The sequence below is a fragment of the Biomphalaria glabrata genome, chromosome 4, assembly GCF_947242115.1.
Source record: "Biomphalaria glabrata chromosome 4, xgBioGlab47.1, whole genome shotgun sequence".
Lineage (NCBI taxonomy): Eukaryota > Metazoa > Mollusca > Gastropoda > Planorbidae > Biomphalaria > Biomphalaria glabrata.
Window position 1 is genome coordinate 28,066,870 of NC_074714.1, and position 15,854 is coordinate 28,082,723.

Here is a 15,854-nt window from a genome sequence, read left to right on the forward strand (position 1 = left end):
AGGTAGTATGTGTTTTGTAATACGAGAAAGCTGATGAGGTTTAACCCTAACCCGGTGACCGGTCATTTCATCTCCGGTCACTTATCCCCGGTCATTTCATCTCCTGGTCATTTCATCCCTAGGTCATTTCATCCCCAGGTCATTTCATCCTTCAGTGTTGGGTAAGTTAGTTGATTTTGCGTTATTCTTCGCGGGGTAGTTTTGAAATCGTTTCTGTTATAATCGTGTAAATGGCGGTCTCAAGGAATGTGTATTTTTCTTGTTTAGGGACACAGGTTTGGGACTCGGTGTAGTCAAGCCTGATTGTATGGTTTGGTCCTTGAATCCATGGCATTGGGTTGTGGGCTTCACTCCGTGATTGAATTATGGCACTGAGCTTAAAGTGTGCTATATCTATTGTCAATATTTTGATTATGTGAACTTGCTTTGTGAAATATTATTGGGACTTCATCATTCATATCATAACACCTCATTTATTCATTAAATTGTTAAACTTACGCTCCTGTTGTTAACTAATGCATGTTAACTTATCGTTATTATTAACTATCATACGTGTTGAACAATTGTTGTTACTGACTGTTCAGTTGAGTCGTTGCTTCGGTTTATACTGTCAAGATGGGGGAACCCGGAATAATAAGTCATACCCTAGATAGACCTGGATAAACCCACCCTGACAGAGGAAGGGAGCATAATAGGAGAGTGTCAACAGTTAATCAGAGTTAAGGAATTAAGGTACAATAGTGAAGATGTGTATACGAAAAAAGAGAGGGATATAAGTAGGCTAGAAAATAGTAGATTGACAATACTCTAGTCTAGTGGGATCACAATGGGGGAGATCACTGCAAAGGAGGCAGCAGAAAGGATGACATGTAAATAATGTTTGAATTATATAGATGTGATTAGGATTAGAAGTGGTAATGAATGATATACTAATTATTGTTATAAACTACAATGAAACAACATATACATAATAAATTGGATATCATTGTTTATATACATGTATGTTAAGGCTACTACATTATAACTTCATCAATTGATCATTAGTAAACATGAGATCCTATCTATTCTGGCAGACCCCGATATGTATATTGAGGAAGCGTCAACTGGTTATCACCCTACCGGCATTCACTGCGCCACGGGCATAGGAATTATTAATATAGTAGTATGGTAAGCGACATCATAAAACCATATAAACGCTAAAGGAAATAATTAAACAAGTAAACATGTAAGCATTCCTGTCATGGAAAAATTTAGCAATATTTACCTGTGAGCCAGAAAACCACGACCAAGATTTTTTTAGAGTACCAGTTAGTAAGTACACTTGAAAAAGCGGGCTGTACAAAAGTTGGCATGCAACTTAGAATAGAAAGGTGAAGTAATTAATATGTAACTTCTAAAGCTTAAAAGAAAAAAAAAAGGAAATACTCGCTCTACTTACTGTCATGCTACCAGATGTATCCAATACCAACACCCGCTTACGAGGATGCGCTTGAACATAGCGAAAGTATGGTCTAGTGTCGGTGTTTTCCGGCAGTGCTTTTGTACCTGTTTTTATTAAAAGAATTAAGGCCTATGTAATCAATGCGCATTCCCTAAAATTGAAAGAGTGTTATTTGAAACGATAATTACTTAAGTAAACTCAACATTAGTTTGAAGAAATCATTTGAACACCACTATATGGCGGATGTTCAAGATGAACTAAATAATGTCAAGAATGATAACTTGAACGTTGCCAACGAAATAAAAAAAACAAGATTACAAAGACAGTTTGTGTGGAAACACAAACTCAAAATCGGCCCCCGAAGTGGTCCACCCATGCAGGCTTCAATATTTTCAGAAAGAACATCCAAATGAAATTATATCAAAGACAAATGAGAGATAAGAATGGAGAAAGAAGGTTGACAGATCTTGTGTAGTGCCCCAACGGTACAGCAGATCAAAGGATAGGTGCAAGTGAATGCAAAGTTAGATGTGAACCTGGCCTAACTAGTTCCCCTTTCAGACCTTATGATCTATAGGGCAGATGATGTAAAGTTCATCTGTTGGCCTACGGTTAACGAGGGTGTCATGAAGCCAGCACAACGACCAACCGCCTTTACTTTTCCCCAACTAATATCAGGTACCCATTGCAGCTGGGTGGACTCAGGGGCACCTAAGGATTCCGAAGTTGAAAATTCCAGTCTTCACCAGGATTCGAACCCGGGGCCCCCGGTTCGGAAGCCAAGCGCTTTATTTCTCAGCTACTGCGCCTCTCCTGGCCTAACTGAAGTCTTATAATAGATGTAATTGTTTTGAAAAGGATCAATCTCTTATTCGAATGCTCAAAAAAAAAACAAAAAAAAAACGGAAATATTTCCGTAATAAAAAGATTTTTTCACGAAAATGACATTTACAAGATTACTATTCTTTTTAATTTAGGTCTAACTTATAATGCATACTAATTAGCTTTTTCTCTTTAAAAAACTGCTTGCATAACTGATTTTAAAAATTAGATTTTTTCGCTTTCAGAAATGGTCTAAAATATTGTTATGTCGGATTTTCAATATCTTTTCTAGTTTACGAGATCTAAACGGGACGGACGGACAGACGGACAGACATTTCGCACAAAACTAATAGCGTCTTTTCCCCTTTCGGGGGCCGCTAAAAAGGTTACAAACGGAAGTGCTTCGAAAATTTGATTCTGTAGTGCTAAAAGGGGAAAAACAAAACAACATATATCTTTAAAAAAACAACAACATATTCCTTTAAAAAAAAAAACATATACCTTTAAAAAAGCAACAACATATACCTTAAAAAAAACAGAAAAGAAGAACTGAAAAGTATGTAAGGAGGAATCGATCCATGGGCAGTGCCCGAGGAAAGTTAGTGTTGTCATTCAAATAATCATGGGCTGAAAAATGTGAAAGTGGTGATGGGTGGGGGGTTCAGGTCGAAAAGCAGCATAGACTATATTTAATATTCGGATTGAGAAGCCGAAGGAAAATCAGAGATTGTACGTAGAACCTTTTTATTGTAGGGGAGTAAGGGGGAGGGATATAGTTAAGGTGATATTAGAAAAGTAGGGCCAACGTGTGTGTGTGTGTCGGGGCCATTATAAAGCGGGTCCTTCCAATTCAATTCAAAACTCTGTCAGATAACACCGAGATTAGCAGGGTAAAAACAAAAGAGAGTTCCAGAGAGAGATAGGGAGAGAGAAAAGGAAAGAAAGAGAGCGGGTCGTTCCCATTCAGTGTAACAAACACAATAATTCACAGGTTTGGGGGACTGTTCAAATGTGGGCCATTTATTGGAATTTCAACACAAAAAAAAAGGAGGGGATGTTCCGACCAATATAAACAATGTATAGTCTGGAATCAAATCAACTGGCTGTGTATAATACTAATCTATAGTATAAACGTAAAATACTAATGATTCACACACTGACTGAATGTTTGAGGTGTCTATAATACAGTACATTTCTTGCCTTATGAGTAAAAGGATGCAAAAAAAGGTAAAAGTATCCACAAGTGCTATATATAGAATTCAAAAGCTGATAAAAGGTGAGGGGTCGACCAATTGGAGGGTGCTGAAAAAAGTGCAGGTTGTCATCGTAATAAAAAAAAAGATCCAAAAAGGGCGAAAACGTGTGTGTGTGTGTGTGTGTGAAGGAAAGTGGGGGCATAGAGTATATTAATGAAATGTTTCAATGTTCAATTGAGACTAAGAGATATATTGTATGTAAGACTAACTTATTGTTGTAGCGGGAGGTTGGGGGTGGGGGTGCTCTGGCTGGTTGTGAAGGAATTGTCTAGGTCAATGGTCGGCAAACTTTTCACCCAAAAGAGCCAAATTTTAAAAAAATAATATTTGCTTGATTAAAAAACTGCAGATATTCAGGTTAATTCTCCATGTGATAAACAAACCTATTGCTCCATTGATAATAGGTAACATTCCTAATAATACCCTTTATTCTTAAGCAAGCAATTCTTGTATATATGTTTAAATGTATATATATATATATATATATAAATATATATATATATATATATATATATATATATATATATATATATATATATATATATATATATATATATGCATTTATTTGCATGACCCTTAGTACGTAATCATCTTCTTTTTGAAGTAACGTCTGTATTATATAAGATACTAGCCATATGTTTCACGCGGACCGCGGGTCTTAATTTGTGTATCACTGACGATGTAATCACTGAGAGTGTTTTGTAAACAATTAAACTAAATAATAATGTTATAGGTAAAGCGAATGCGAAATGCGTGAATTTAAAAATTGTATGAATGGAGCTATCAAATTAGCTAATCAACCTAAATCCATTTTTTCAAATAAAAACATTTGCTTGTAGGCCTACATATATTTGATTAAAGTATGAAATGAATAGACTTCATTTTGTACCAGTTTACCTGTGGGGTCGGGGCATTTGTCTTGGTGTAGATTGCTATTGAAGAATGTATTTTTTTAAAAATTATTATGTATAAAGAGTATGTTATAAGTAGATCTAGACTTTCTAGATCTAGAATCTAGTTATTTCTAGTATACGTATCATCTAAAGGTTACATAGATGACAGAGATAGATGGTTTACCCAAGCAGACAATGATTGTGTACAGATCTATATTCTAGACCTTGATCTACTTGTAAAATAATAAGTTTTTGTTTGTTTTTGTTTAAATTATGAAAGCTATATGTAGACAAATAGAAGTTGAAATGTTTTCTGTATAATAGTGTAGATCTATAATTAGTAAAGATATATCTAGATCTAGATCTAGAAAAGATCTCGCTGTCCTGTTTTATAAAATGAAAGTAGGTTTTAGATTTATTTATAAAATGTGTATTCTCCAAACGTATATTTAAGAGAGTAAAATATTGAACTCTCTAAAAATAACGCAAAATAGTGTTTATTCAATTTATTAGTCAAATGCCAACATCTGTTTTTAATTTTATTTAGAGCCGAAAGTTCATGACCTCAATACGCTTTGCTTTTGTAAATACTGTAAACTTTAGGTGACAAAAAGCAATAAAAATATATTTAATAATCAAATCGAACGCGCGAATGTAATTGTTTATATAACATTGTTAGTTTAATTTTATTTAGATCTAGATCTAGAATTTTAACAATTTGAATGCCACAGTAGTCTAGTCAATAAATAAAAACTTTGAGCCTATTATAGTAAAAGACTATACACTTTGTGTTGCCCTAGAAAATAGCCTAGATACAGTAGGTTAGAGTGTTGACCTTGAAACCACGCCATGATGAATAAAAATGCAGTCAACACGGCAAATGTATATGTGTAGCTATGTTGGTAAGAGGTCTAAGTGCGCATAAGTAAATATGAAAGGAAAGAGTAAATTGAAAATAAAGATTTAAAATTAAACCTGTTAATTATGATCTAGGTTCACAGTCAGCAATAAACAAACAACAACCATTAGTGTCATGGCGGAGAATGATACTTTATTATATTGAACGCGTGCACCTTTGCGCACCATATCAACATCCCATTTTCTTTAAAAAAAAATTAAACATTTCGGGGAGTATCATAGAAAAAAATAAAACAAAACCACAACATAAATAACTAAACGTAACATACATGTATACGCTTCAATCAATATGAAACATATCACATTTAAAAATCAACATTCAATAGTTCATTAAGACACATAGTCATTGAATCTTGTCGGTTTCTTCAACTGATCCCTTGGTCGCAGGGAATGATGAGTTGATGAGTGGCGAACGTGTTGATCCTGAGTTCTATTGTCCTGTATGTTGTTATCAGTATCGGGAAATATATCTTCTTCTGTTTCTCTGTTCGGGTTAATATGCACTCTGTTTCTTTGGTACACTGCACCATTGTCACCTCGAATAATGTAAGCTCTCTGATTGACTTGAGACTGGATTCTTCCACGTCTCCATGTAGGGTCATTAGGAGATTGGAAATAGACCATCTGTCCAGTTTTCAGCTGACTTAAATTTCTTGACCTCTTATCATAATAGGTTTTTACACTCATCTGACGTTTTTCTTTCCTTCTCATAATGTTCTCTTGACATGTAGAAATCTTAATGTTACTCCTTTTGTTTGGTATCAGTGTTCGAGTCATCCGACCAAAAAACATCTGAACTGGGCTTAGATTTGTGTCTTGCCTTGGAGTATTTCTAAATTCCAGAAGAGCTTCATAAGCATCTGACTTTGATTCTCTAGATTTCTTCATTATGTTCTTCAAAATTTTAACTGCTGACTCAGCCTTTCCATTGGATTGATGGTGTCCTGGAGAAGATTTCAAATGAGTCACTCCCCATTCCATCATAAATTTGGAAAAATATTCCGATGTGAACTGAGGTCCGCTATCAGATATACAAACTTTGGGCACCCCATATCTTGCAAATAAAACTTTCAGTTTCTTTATAATTGCGTGTGTTGTTGTCAACTGCATGTTTTCTACCTCTATGAAATTTGAATAATAGTCCACTATGGCTAGATATTGTTGGTCACACATTTGAAATAAATCAATTCCAATCTTGTCCCACGGATTAGAACCTATTTCGTGATGTATTAATTCTTCTCTCTGGTTTGCTGGTTTATTTTTCTGACAAATGTAGCATGAGTTGGCTATTTCCTGTATTCGAGCTGATAATCCAGGCCAGAAAACTGTTTCTTTTGCTCTTCTTTTCATTGAGTCTACTCCCAGATGTGCTGCATGGAGTTTTTCTTCTATTTCCTTGCGAAGTGATATCGGTATGATTATTTGTTCTCCTTTCAACAGGAGTCCGTCTTCGTATGTTAACATGTCTCTTAGTGAAAAATATTGTTTGAGTTCAGGTAAACTATTATGTTTGTCTGGCCATCCATTTAGGATATACTGAATAAGTGTTTGCATTGTTCTATCTTTCTCTGTCTCGATTCTGACTTTCTCCAGCACTGCATCTGGTATTGCCAGTCCGATTGTATTGACACAAACATCAGGGATATCACTCTTTTCCTCTGATGGGTCTCTACTCAAAGTATCAGCTATGAACAAATTTTTGCCTTTGACATATTGAAACTGGATATCGTAACGATAAAGACGCATCATTAGACTTTGTAGCCTTCTCGGAGCAGAACTGAGTGGTTTTTGAAGGATGTTTTCCAGTGGTTTATGGTCATTCTGAACTATAACTGTCCTGCCATACGTATACTGGTCAAAACGTTCCAAACCAACAACCACTGCTAACAATTCTTTTTCAATCTGTGCCCATCTTTTCTGAGTATCAGTTAATGATCTAGAAGCATATGCTATTGGACTGCCATCTTGTAATAACGCTGCTCCTAACCCATTTTGGCTACTATCTGCTTGTAATGTAAGCTCTTTGTTAGGGTCAAAATATATCAATGTGCCATGAGTCGATATTTTCTGTTTTATCTTGTTGAAAGCTCGTGTGCATTGATCAGACCAAACAAATGGTGTGTTCTTTCTGATCAACTCTGTTATGGGCTGTAAATCTGTCGACAAATCTGGAACAAATCTTGCAAGATATTGAACCATGCCACAGAATCTTCGGACTGATGAAATATCTTTTGGAGCATTCAAACTCAAAATCGCAGATACTTTGTTCGGGTCTGGTTTTATTCCTGCTTCTGTAATAATATGACCCAAAAAATTAATCTCAGCTGCTCTAAAAACAGACTTTTCGTTGTTCAGTTTAATCTTCTTTTCTTGACATCTCTTCATCAGCTCTCTTAGGTTAATATCATGATTTCTGAGTGCTTCTTCTTCGTTCTTCCTCTTCCTACCACTATAATATCATCAACGTAATTGAAACAGCCTTTCAGTCCTTCTAGTGCTAGATTTAATCGTCTCTGAAAAATTTCTGAACTCACTTTCAGTCCAAATGGTAATCGTTTCCATTTGTATCTACCAAAAGGGGTTATCATTGCTGTCAAATTAGATGACGCTGTGTCTAGTCTGACATATGCCAGAAAGCTTCTTGCACATCCAATTTGCTGAATATTTTGGCATCGTTCAAATCTGCCAATATGTCATCTAAAGTAGCAAGATTATAGAATTCCCTTAGTAAAACTTTATTCAGGGCTTGTGGATCTATGCAGATCCTAATTTTTCCATTAGCTTTTTCCACAATTGCCATCTGACTCACCCACTCTGTAGGCTCTATCACTGGTTCTATGATTCCTCTCTGCACTAGGGTCTTTAACTCCTCCTTAACTCTTTCTTGTAAAGCAATAGGGATCTTTCTACACGGCAGAACCTTGGGCTTAATGCTGCTATCAATCTTTAAAGACACTTCTCCTAAATCACCCAAATCACCAGTAAACTTTGGACTACAGTCTTCTTCTTGGTTATTCACTACTGATGCTATGAACCTATCTTTATTGACTTTGATTAACTTCATTCTTGTTTAAGTTTCATGACCTAGAAGGCATGCTAGATTATTTGGTAAAACTATATATTCCACCTCAAACGTTTCGTTAGTTTTCTCATTTCTCGTCGTTAGAGTGGCTTTCCCTAAGGGTCTCATTTCAGTCTTATTCCACATTAGTAATCTTTGCGTTGCCTTTTCTATCTGATTCTTATTTACGTATTTTTCCTGGATGGTATTTACATCAGTTCCACTATCCATTTGAAACCTTACACGGTGACCATTTACTGTCATAACTGCTGTCATCCTTTTCGTTTTGTGGTTCTCCAAAGACATCACCCATTCATTTTTTACCATCATGACATCATCTCTTGTGTCCGACTGTATCTGTCTTTCATCGTTAGACATATCATCTGACACCTGCTGAATTTTCTTTTTGCACATTACAGCAAAATGATGTCTCCCCTTGCATGCTAGGCACATTTTACCCCATGCAGGGCACTTTTCTTTAATGTATTCGTGAATCTTTCCACAATACCTGCATTTACCTTTCTGAATGTTTGTTCTTGAAGGTGTTGATACTTTCTCAATGATTGGAGGGTCGGCTTGCATTTGTCTCAACTGTTTGTTGGCGGTCTCTTATGCTCTGCAAATATCTCTGCACCTTTCCAATGTGAGACTACTATCTTGTAGCAATTTCATTTTGAGGCATTCATGTCTAATACCAAGAACTACTCTGTCTCTAATCAAGCTATCTTCCAGGCGTTCAAAACAACACGTTTTTGCTAGTCTTCTCAAATTTGTTATGTACTTTTCAATGTCCTCGCCTTCTTGCTGTTCACGCGTATTGAACACATAGCGCTCATAAGTTTCATTCGTTTTTCCAATGCAAAAACTTTCAAATTTGTTCACTATTTCTTCCATCTTTCTTTCTTTTACCTTCTCAATTTCAAGACCTTCATATATGTCCATCGCTTTTGTCCCTATAATTGTTAGAAAGGTGGCCACTCTGACCTCCTCTGATTCTTCCGACAATTTAATGGCTAACTCATAGTTTCGCCAGCTCCGGTGAAACTTTTGCCAATTAGCGGCCATGTTTCCTTCTACCTCGAGCGGCTCGGGTACAGGAAGGAAATTTCTAGCTGCCATTGCACGGCGTAGCCTTGAATTGTTGCCTATTTATTATTGCAAACAATAAACCTTTATATACTGATTAATGATTACCTCTGATCATTAATACACCGCTGCCACCATGTTAATTATGATCTAGGTTCACAGTCAGCAATAAACAAACAACAACCATTAGTGTCATGGCGGAGAATGATACTTTATTATATTGAACGCGTGCACCTTTGCGCACCATATCAACAAAACCTAATCGGTAGTTGTAGGGTAAAATAATTTTAAAACACAATAGAAAGTAAATTGTATTATGTTAGTAGTTTATTATTTTAATAATATGCCTTTATAATGCGTAACATTATGACCTCTGACGTTAATTTCATTCGTATCACTACGCGCGAGTTCTGGAAAAGTGTGTCAATGCGGCTAAAGCTATTCTCGCATTTAGAGCGAACGATTTTACGTAAAAAATGTTTTGTAAACTCAAATTTGAATGTTAATTTTCATTAAATAATGAAATGAATAGACACTAATTTGTATGTTCATGTGTAAAATTACAAAATTATGTTTTCTTAAATGAGAGCTAATTTAGATCTAGCATCTCTGCGCATGCGAACCTCTCGATCTTCTTTCATCATTTAGACACAGAATGTAAACATGGCCTAGATCCATAAAATACTATAGCTGTAATAGAGTTTATCTTTTTTTTTATGGTCTTTAGTTTGTTTTAGGGCTAAAATACATACAATGCGGTCTAAGTTGGTACCCAAGGAATATTTCTGCCAAGTTTCATCAAGATCGGTGAAACGGTTTTAATTTCTATACGCGACATACATACATACATACATACGCCAAACATTCTACGTTATATATGAGATATCTGTATACTAGTCGGATATGACCAGCTGCCTGCGGGCCTTGGTTTGAGATTCGGATTCGTTTAAAAAGTTTCGTTTATTTAATAGAGATATATTTAGTGTTTTTTTTTTCATTTTTAGGGACTTCTGGTTGTGGGTGTGATATTAAACATGCATTACGGTCTACGCAATGATCAGATGAACTTTTATGCCAAGTTTTATCAAGATTCGTCTAACGGTTTTCATTTCTTTGCATACATAAATACACACATACATACATACATACATACATACATACATACATACATACATACATACATACATACATACATACATACATACATACATACATACCTACGCCTTACTTTCTACTTTCTATATTAGATATATTAATTTTATTTCGAAAACGACACTAACGATTTCCTTTAAAATTTCAAGGTATATGTATATAAATGAGACAAAAAATCTCAGCTCCTTGGTCACAAGGAAAAACTCTAGGTCGACCGTTATATCGGTTTGAAAATGTTTCATTATCCAAAAATTAATTTTGGCAATATTTTTTTATGAATAAAATTTGTCCATGACGTGAAACAGAAAATAAACTTGACACCTCTTACGTCTCTAGGCTTACAGCAGTACTCTAAAAATTTCTATGTAAACATGAACAAGTTTTAATGAATCAATAGCCCTAATTAAACATTTGCGCACCATTTTATTGTAGTAAAATTTCCCCGATACTTAAATAAACAAGCCAGTAATTATCTAATTAAACATCTCGTCACAAGTACATGTATACAATTAAAAACTTGAACCTATCTAGATATGACCAACATTCAGTATATCTAAGTTCTTGTGATACCAAAAGTTTAGATTTGTCATTAATAAAACGTCTTAGGAGCAGTGGCGTCACTAGGGGGGTGCGGTCCGCATCGGGTGACACCCGTTGGGGGGGGGGGGGTTTACATTCGTTAGGGGGGTGACACCCAAGTAAAAAAATGCACTTTGTGAATAACTGACAATTATGAAAATAAACGACACTGGCCTAATATTGAAACGCTATTCACAATTAATAAATAGATTTGTCTACTATATTTTTCCTTTCGACTAAACATTTGTTTTTAATGAAATTCTACGAAAATGTTATATCATAATTAATATCTCAAGGAAAACATAAAACCTTACTTTCAGATGTTTACCAGCTGCATGCATATGTATGAACAGTGCTTTGATTAAAAAAATGTTTTAATCAAATGTATTACGTGTGAGATAATCCTTAGCTTATCGCATTTCCTGTTTCCGCCCATCTTTTCCGGACCTCTATAAGGTAGAAGAAGGCGGGACAGATACACTCTTTCACTTCTCATTCTCACCGACATTGAGTCTGGACTAATAATTTATTCTTGCTCTTAGAGGAATACCTGGTGGTAAGCCGAACTTAATAACAGTTCCATCTTAATTACTTTGTGTATATTTCTCACTGGATATTATCATGTGCATTATAATTAGTGCATTGTTTATTTCTCACTGTCGTAAGTAGGAAACATAACCTTTGCATATGTATATATTTCTATATCGCATAAATCTATATTTACGATATTATTGCTACTTTGCTCAATTGATCGTTGATGCAACCTTGTATATATTTGTACATCTTATTTTATTCCCATTATCTCAGCTGACCGCCTTGATAATTTTACTAGCGCACTAATACTGCTCTTAGAAAAGAGATATTAATTATCTTCCCTTTACTCATTTTACTTTAACGAGAGTTGCGCCCCTTGAACGGTCGCTCTCTCCATTCAAATTCGCTCCATTGTTTATGGCCGACGGCCATATGTAAACAAACCGTCATGGTCGCTGACCACCGTCCATTTCTCCCCCCCCCCTTTCTCTTCCAACTTACGTTGTTTCATTGAGATTATCATACCAGATACTGAAGTCCTTCGAAGAGCTTGTCTGCAAAGCATCCACACAATCCTGCTGCGATGGCCAGGACACGTCTGCAGAATGTAAGACCACTGCATTCCTAAACGACTCTTGTATGGCCAACTAAGCGAAGGAAAGCGCTCGCAAGGTGGTCAAAGAAAGCGTTCCAGGGACACCCTCAAAGCTTCTCTGAAGGCGTTCAGCATAGACCCAGGCACCTGGAAGACAGAGGCTCATGACAAAGCATCATGGCGTCGCGCTGTGAAAACTGGCGCACAGGTTGCTGACGAAAAGAGAACAACGCTGGCAGAAGAAAAACGCCAGACGGCACTAGCTCCAGCTGGTATAACCTGCCCAGTGTGCGGCCGAACATTCCGGGCTCACATAGGTCTCACCAGCCACATGAGGAGGCATAAAACCCCAGTGCAAACCCCTCAGTCCCATGGATGACAAAGTAGTCATTATCGAACCACGATGGACGAACAATATATATATCATCTTCCTTACTATGTACATTTTATATTGCTATTATCAGCCATCTATTTTCCCAATCCCATTTGCCTCCATCCCCCCAATGTACTCAAAGCAATTTTATCAATCTGACGAATGCACCTCAGTTGAGGGCACCGATAAGATGCATGAGAGACATGTCCTAACTTGTCTTTGTTTATCTTTTTTATCCGCAGCCTCCCTCGGGTGTCTGCCTACAGCCTTTTTGGACCACTTGCCTACTAAGTGCTATTCAGCACTACAGGTTACCACTTGTCTACTACGTGGCTCTATCGGCTCTACTTGCCTGCCTATTTGACAGTCCACTTGTCAACTCATTAGGCACGACGTTCCTATAGACCACGTGTCTGTGCGAGACGTCATAGCTTCGCCAAATCTCCGCAACTCACTGGACATATCCTACTAACGACGCTGCCCACGGTAGATCAGCTCTGCCCACAGCCCACATGTGCCCACGGTAGCCGGCCACCCGCCCTACTGTGCCCACTACAGATATCAGAACTTTGTATTGAGACCCTACAAGAACTGCATCACCGGCGACCCTCTACCCGCTAGAGCGCCACCTCCAGCTGCAAGACCCACAGCCAGGAGACAGTCAGCTGCAACCTCAGCAGGACTACCAGCTAAGTGCAAAGGACATAGTGAAATATACTCTCTCATTAAGTGCTCAGCATGATGATACGATATTGCTAACGATATAGATGCAACCACCAACCCCTTTATTTTATTCTACCTTGTACATTTATGTAAATAAATATTCTTTAATTTTACAACACTTGTATCTTTCTCCATTGTTTGTCTCGTTGCGTGTCTGCTCCTGATATATCTCTGAAGGACTAGTGTGTGGCAACTCAAAAATAATCATCCCCTAGACACCAAACAAGCCAATCATACACGTCACACCCGAGGTCCGTCACACTATCTTTAGTCTGTAATAAAGAATTTGGAATTCATCCTATAAGCCTTCTTCCTTTTATATACTTCTGTGACAAAACCATCACGCAAGTGAGAGAGGATTTGTTAGGAATTTGATTTCTGGTATACATTTGAATTTCCTTTATTTTTAGCAGTGGTACTATAATATAATTAAACAAGGTTACAAAGACAGTTTGTGTGGAAACAAACACAAACTCAAAATCGGCCCTCGAAGTGGTCCACCCAGGCAGGCTTCAATATTTTCAGAAAGAACATCCGAATGAAATTGTATCAAAGACAAATGACAGATAAGAATGGAGAAAGAAGGTTTACAGATCCTGTGTAGTGCCCCAACGGTCCAGCAGATCAAGGATAGGTGCAAGTGAATGCAAAGTTAGATGTGAACCTGGCCTAACTAGTTCCCCTTTCAGACCTTGTGGTCTATAGGGCAGATGATGTAAAGTTCATTTGTTTTTGTGGCCTACGGTTAACTAGGGTGTCATGTAGCCAGCACAACGACCAACCGCCTTTACTTTTCACCAACTAATGTCAGGTACCCATTAGAGCTGGATGGACTCAGAGGCGCCCAAAGATTCCGAAATAGAAAATCCCAGTCTTCAACAGAATTCGAACCCGGTTCGGAAGCCAAGCGCTTAACCGCTCAACCACCGCGCCTCCCCTGACTTAGTTGTCTTATAGTTGATCTAATTGTTTTGAAAAAGGCTCAATCTCTTATTTGAATCCTCTAGAAAAATAGAACATTTCCGCAGAGGGCCACCGGTATGTTGGCATACGAGAAGAAAATGCAGTTTACAAGATTACTATTCGTTTTAAAATATCTTTGACTTATAATGCATACTAAATAGATTTTTTCTCTTTCAAAAAGTAGTAAACATTTGTTCGTGTGTAAATATAGTACTTAATATAACAGAACTTACATAATTTAATAATACAAATATAAAAATGAAAATTTTTATCAAAAAATCTTCAACCGTTTGCACAAATGTGTTAGAAGTGTTCAGTGTGGCAACGTTCCGTAATAAAGAGCCTGAAGTGTTTGAGTGTTTAATAGTTAATATTTGTAAAGTGGTGTATTTTTATGAAAACACTGCTTGCATAAGTGATTAAAAAAATTAGATTTTTCGCTTTCAGAAAAGAAAAAAGTAGCCGTTGCACCAGAACTTTGAATGGTCTAAAATATTGTGAAGTCGGATTTTCACCATCTTTTTTAGTTTACGAGATCTAAACGTGACAGACGGACAGACATTTCACACAAAACTGATAGCGTCTTTTCCCCTTTCGGGGGCTGCTAAAAATAGGTAGTGATGGGCAAAAGTTAACTAAAAAGTTACAAACTTTTAGTTTAACTAAAACAAAAATAGTTAGGCCATTGTTTAACTAGAAAAAAAAAGTTTAGTTAAAAACTTAGTTTAATTAATTTTTTTTTAGTTACTAACTAAAAAGTTTAATTAAAATTTGTACAACTTTTCAACATGTGGTCAGGGTAGAAACTCACATCCCTGTTTTCTGGTCATGTGATATCAATAACTTTGATTATCAAAAAAAAAAGAAAAAGGATTCAGTTAACAACTATTTAGTCAGTCTGCATTTGAAGAGGGTAAAGTAAGATGCTGGTAGAAGTTATATAATATATTTGCAACTGAAAGTAGCAGTATTATAAAATGTTAAACATTTTTTTGCCAAAAGCTTCTATGCAATATTATGAATGAGGTTGTTCCGAATTTTTTGTGAGCCACGTGGAGGTGTTTAATTTCTGTTTCTAGTGGGAATCTGATTAGTGAGTTAGGTCAATATTTAGTGGTTTTAATCAATTCATTAGCGGCAAACAATATTTTTTTAACTGCAGGAACATCCAGAAGGACTACACCCTTTTTATAGTCTTAAGACTTATTATTGAGATCTAAGTCTAAATCCTCAGCTAGACCTATATAGATCTAAAAGCATTAGGGTAACCAACTCTAGAAAAAAAAATCTTAATCCACACCCTCTCTGAACATAAAGTAAATAGACTGTGTCCAACTGATTTTAACAACCTGGTCAGGTAGACATACACATATATGCCTAGTGTACTTTACGTGTGTAGTCGATGATACTTCAAGACTAACCAGCATTTTTGCATTACGCGTTTTGCAATATGTTTGC

General features: G+C 36.4%; 1 protein-coding gene across 1 annotated transcript in view; it reads right to left on the minus strand.

The window, feature by feature from the left end:
- LOC106059535 (calcium-activated chloride channel regulator 3A-1-like) overlaps positions 1-15,854 on the minus strand; it is a 376,089-nt gene that overhangs the window by 214,074 nt on the left and 146,161 nt on the right. The window contains exon 7 of the mRNA XM_056025932.1: positions 1,439-1,545. Within this exon, the coding sequence (XP_055881907.1) occupies positions 1,439-1,545 (107 nt within the window). The remainder of the gene's footprint in view (positions 1-1,438; positions 1,546-15,854) is intronic.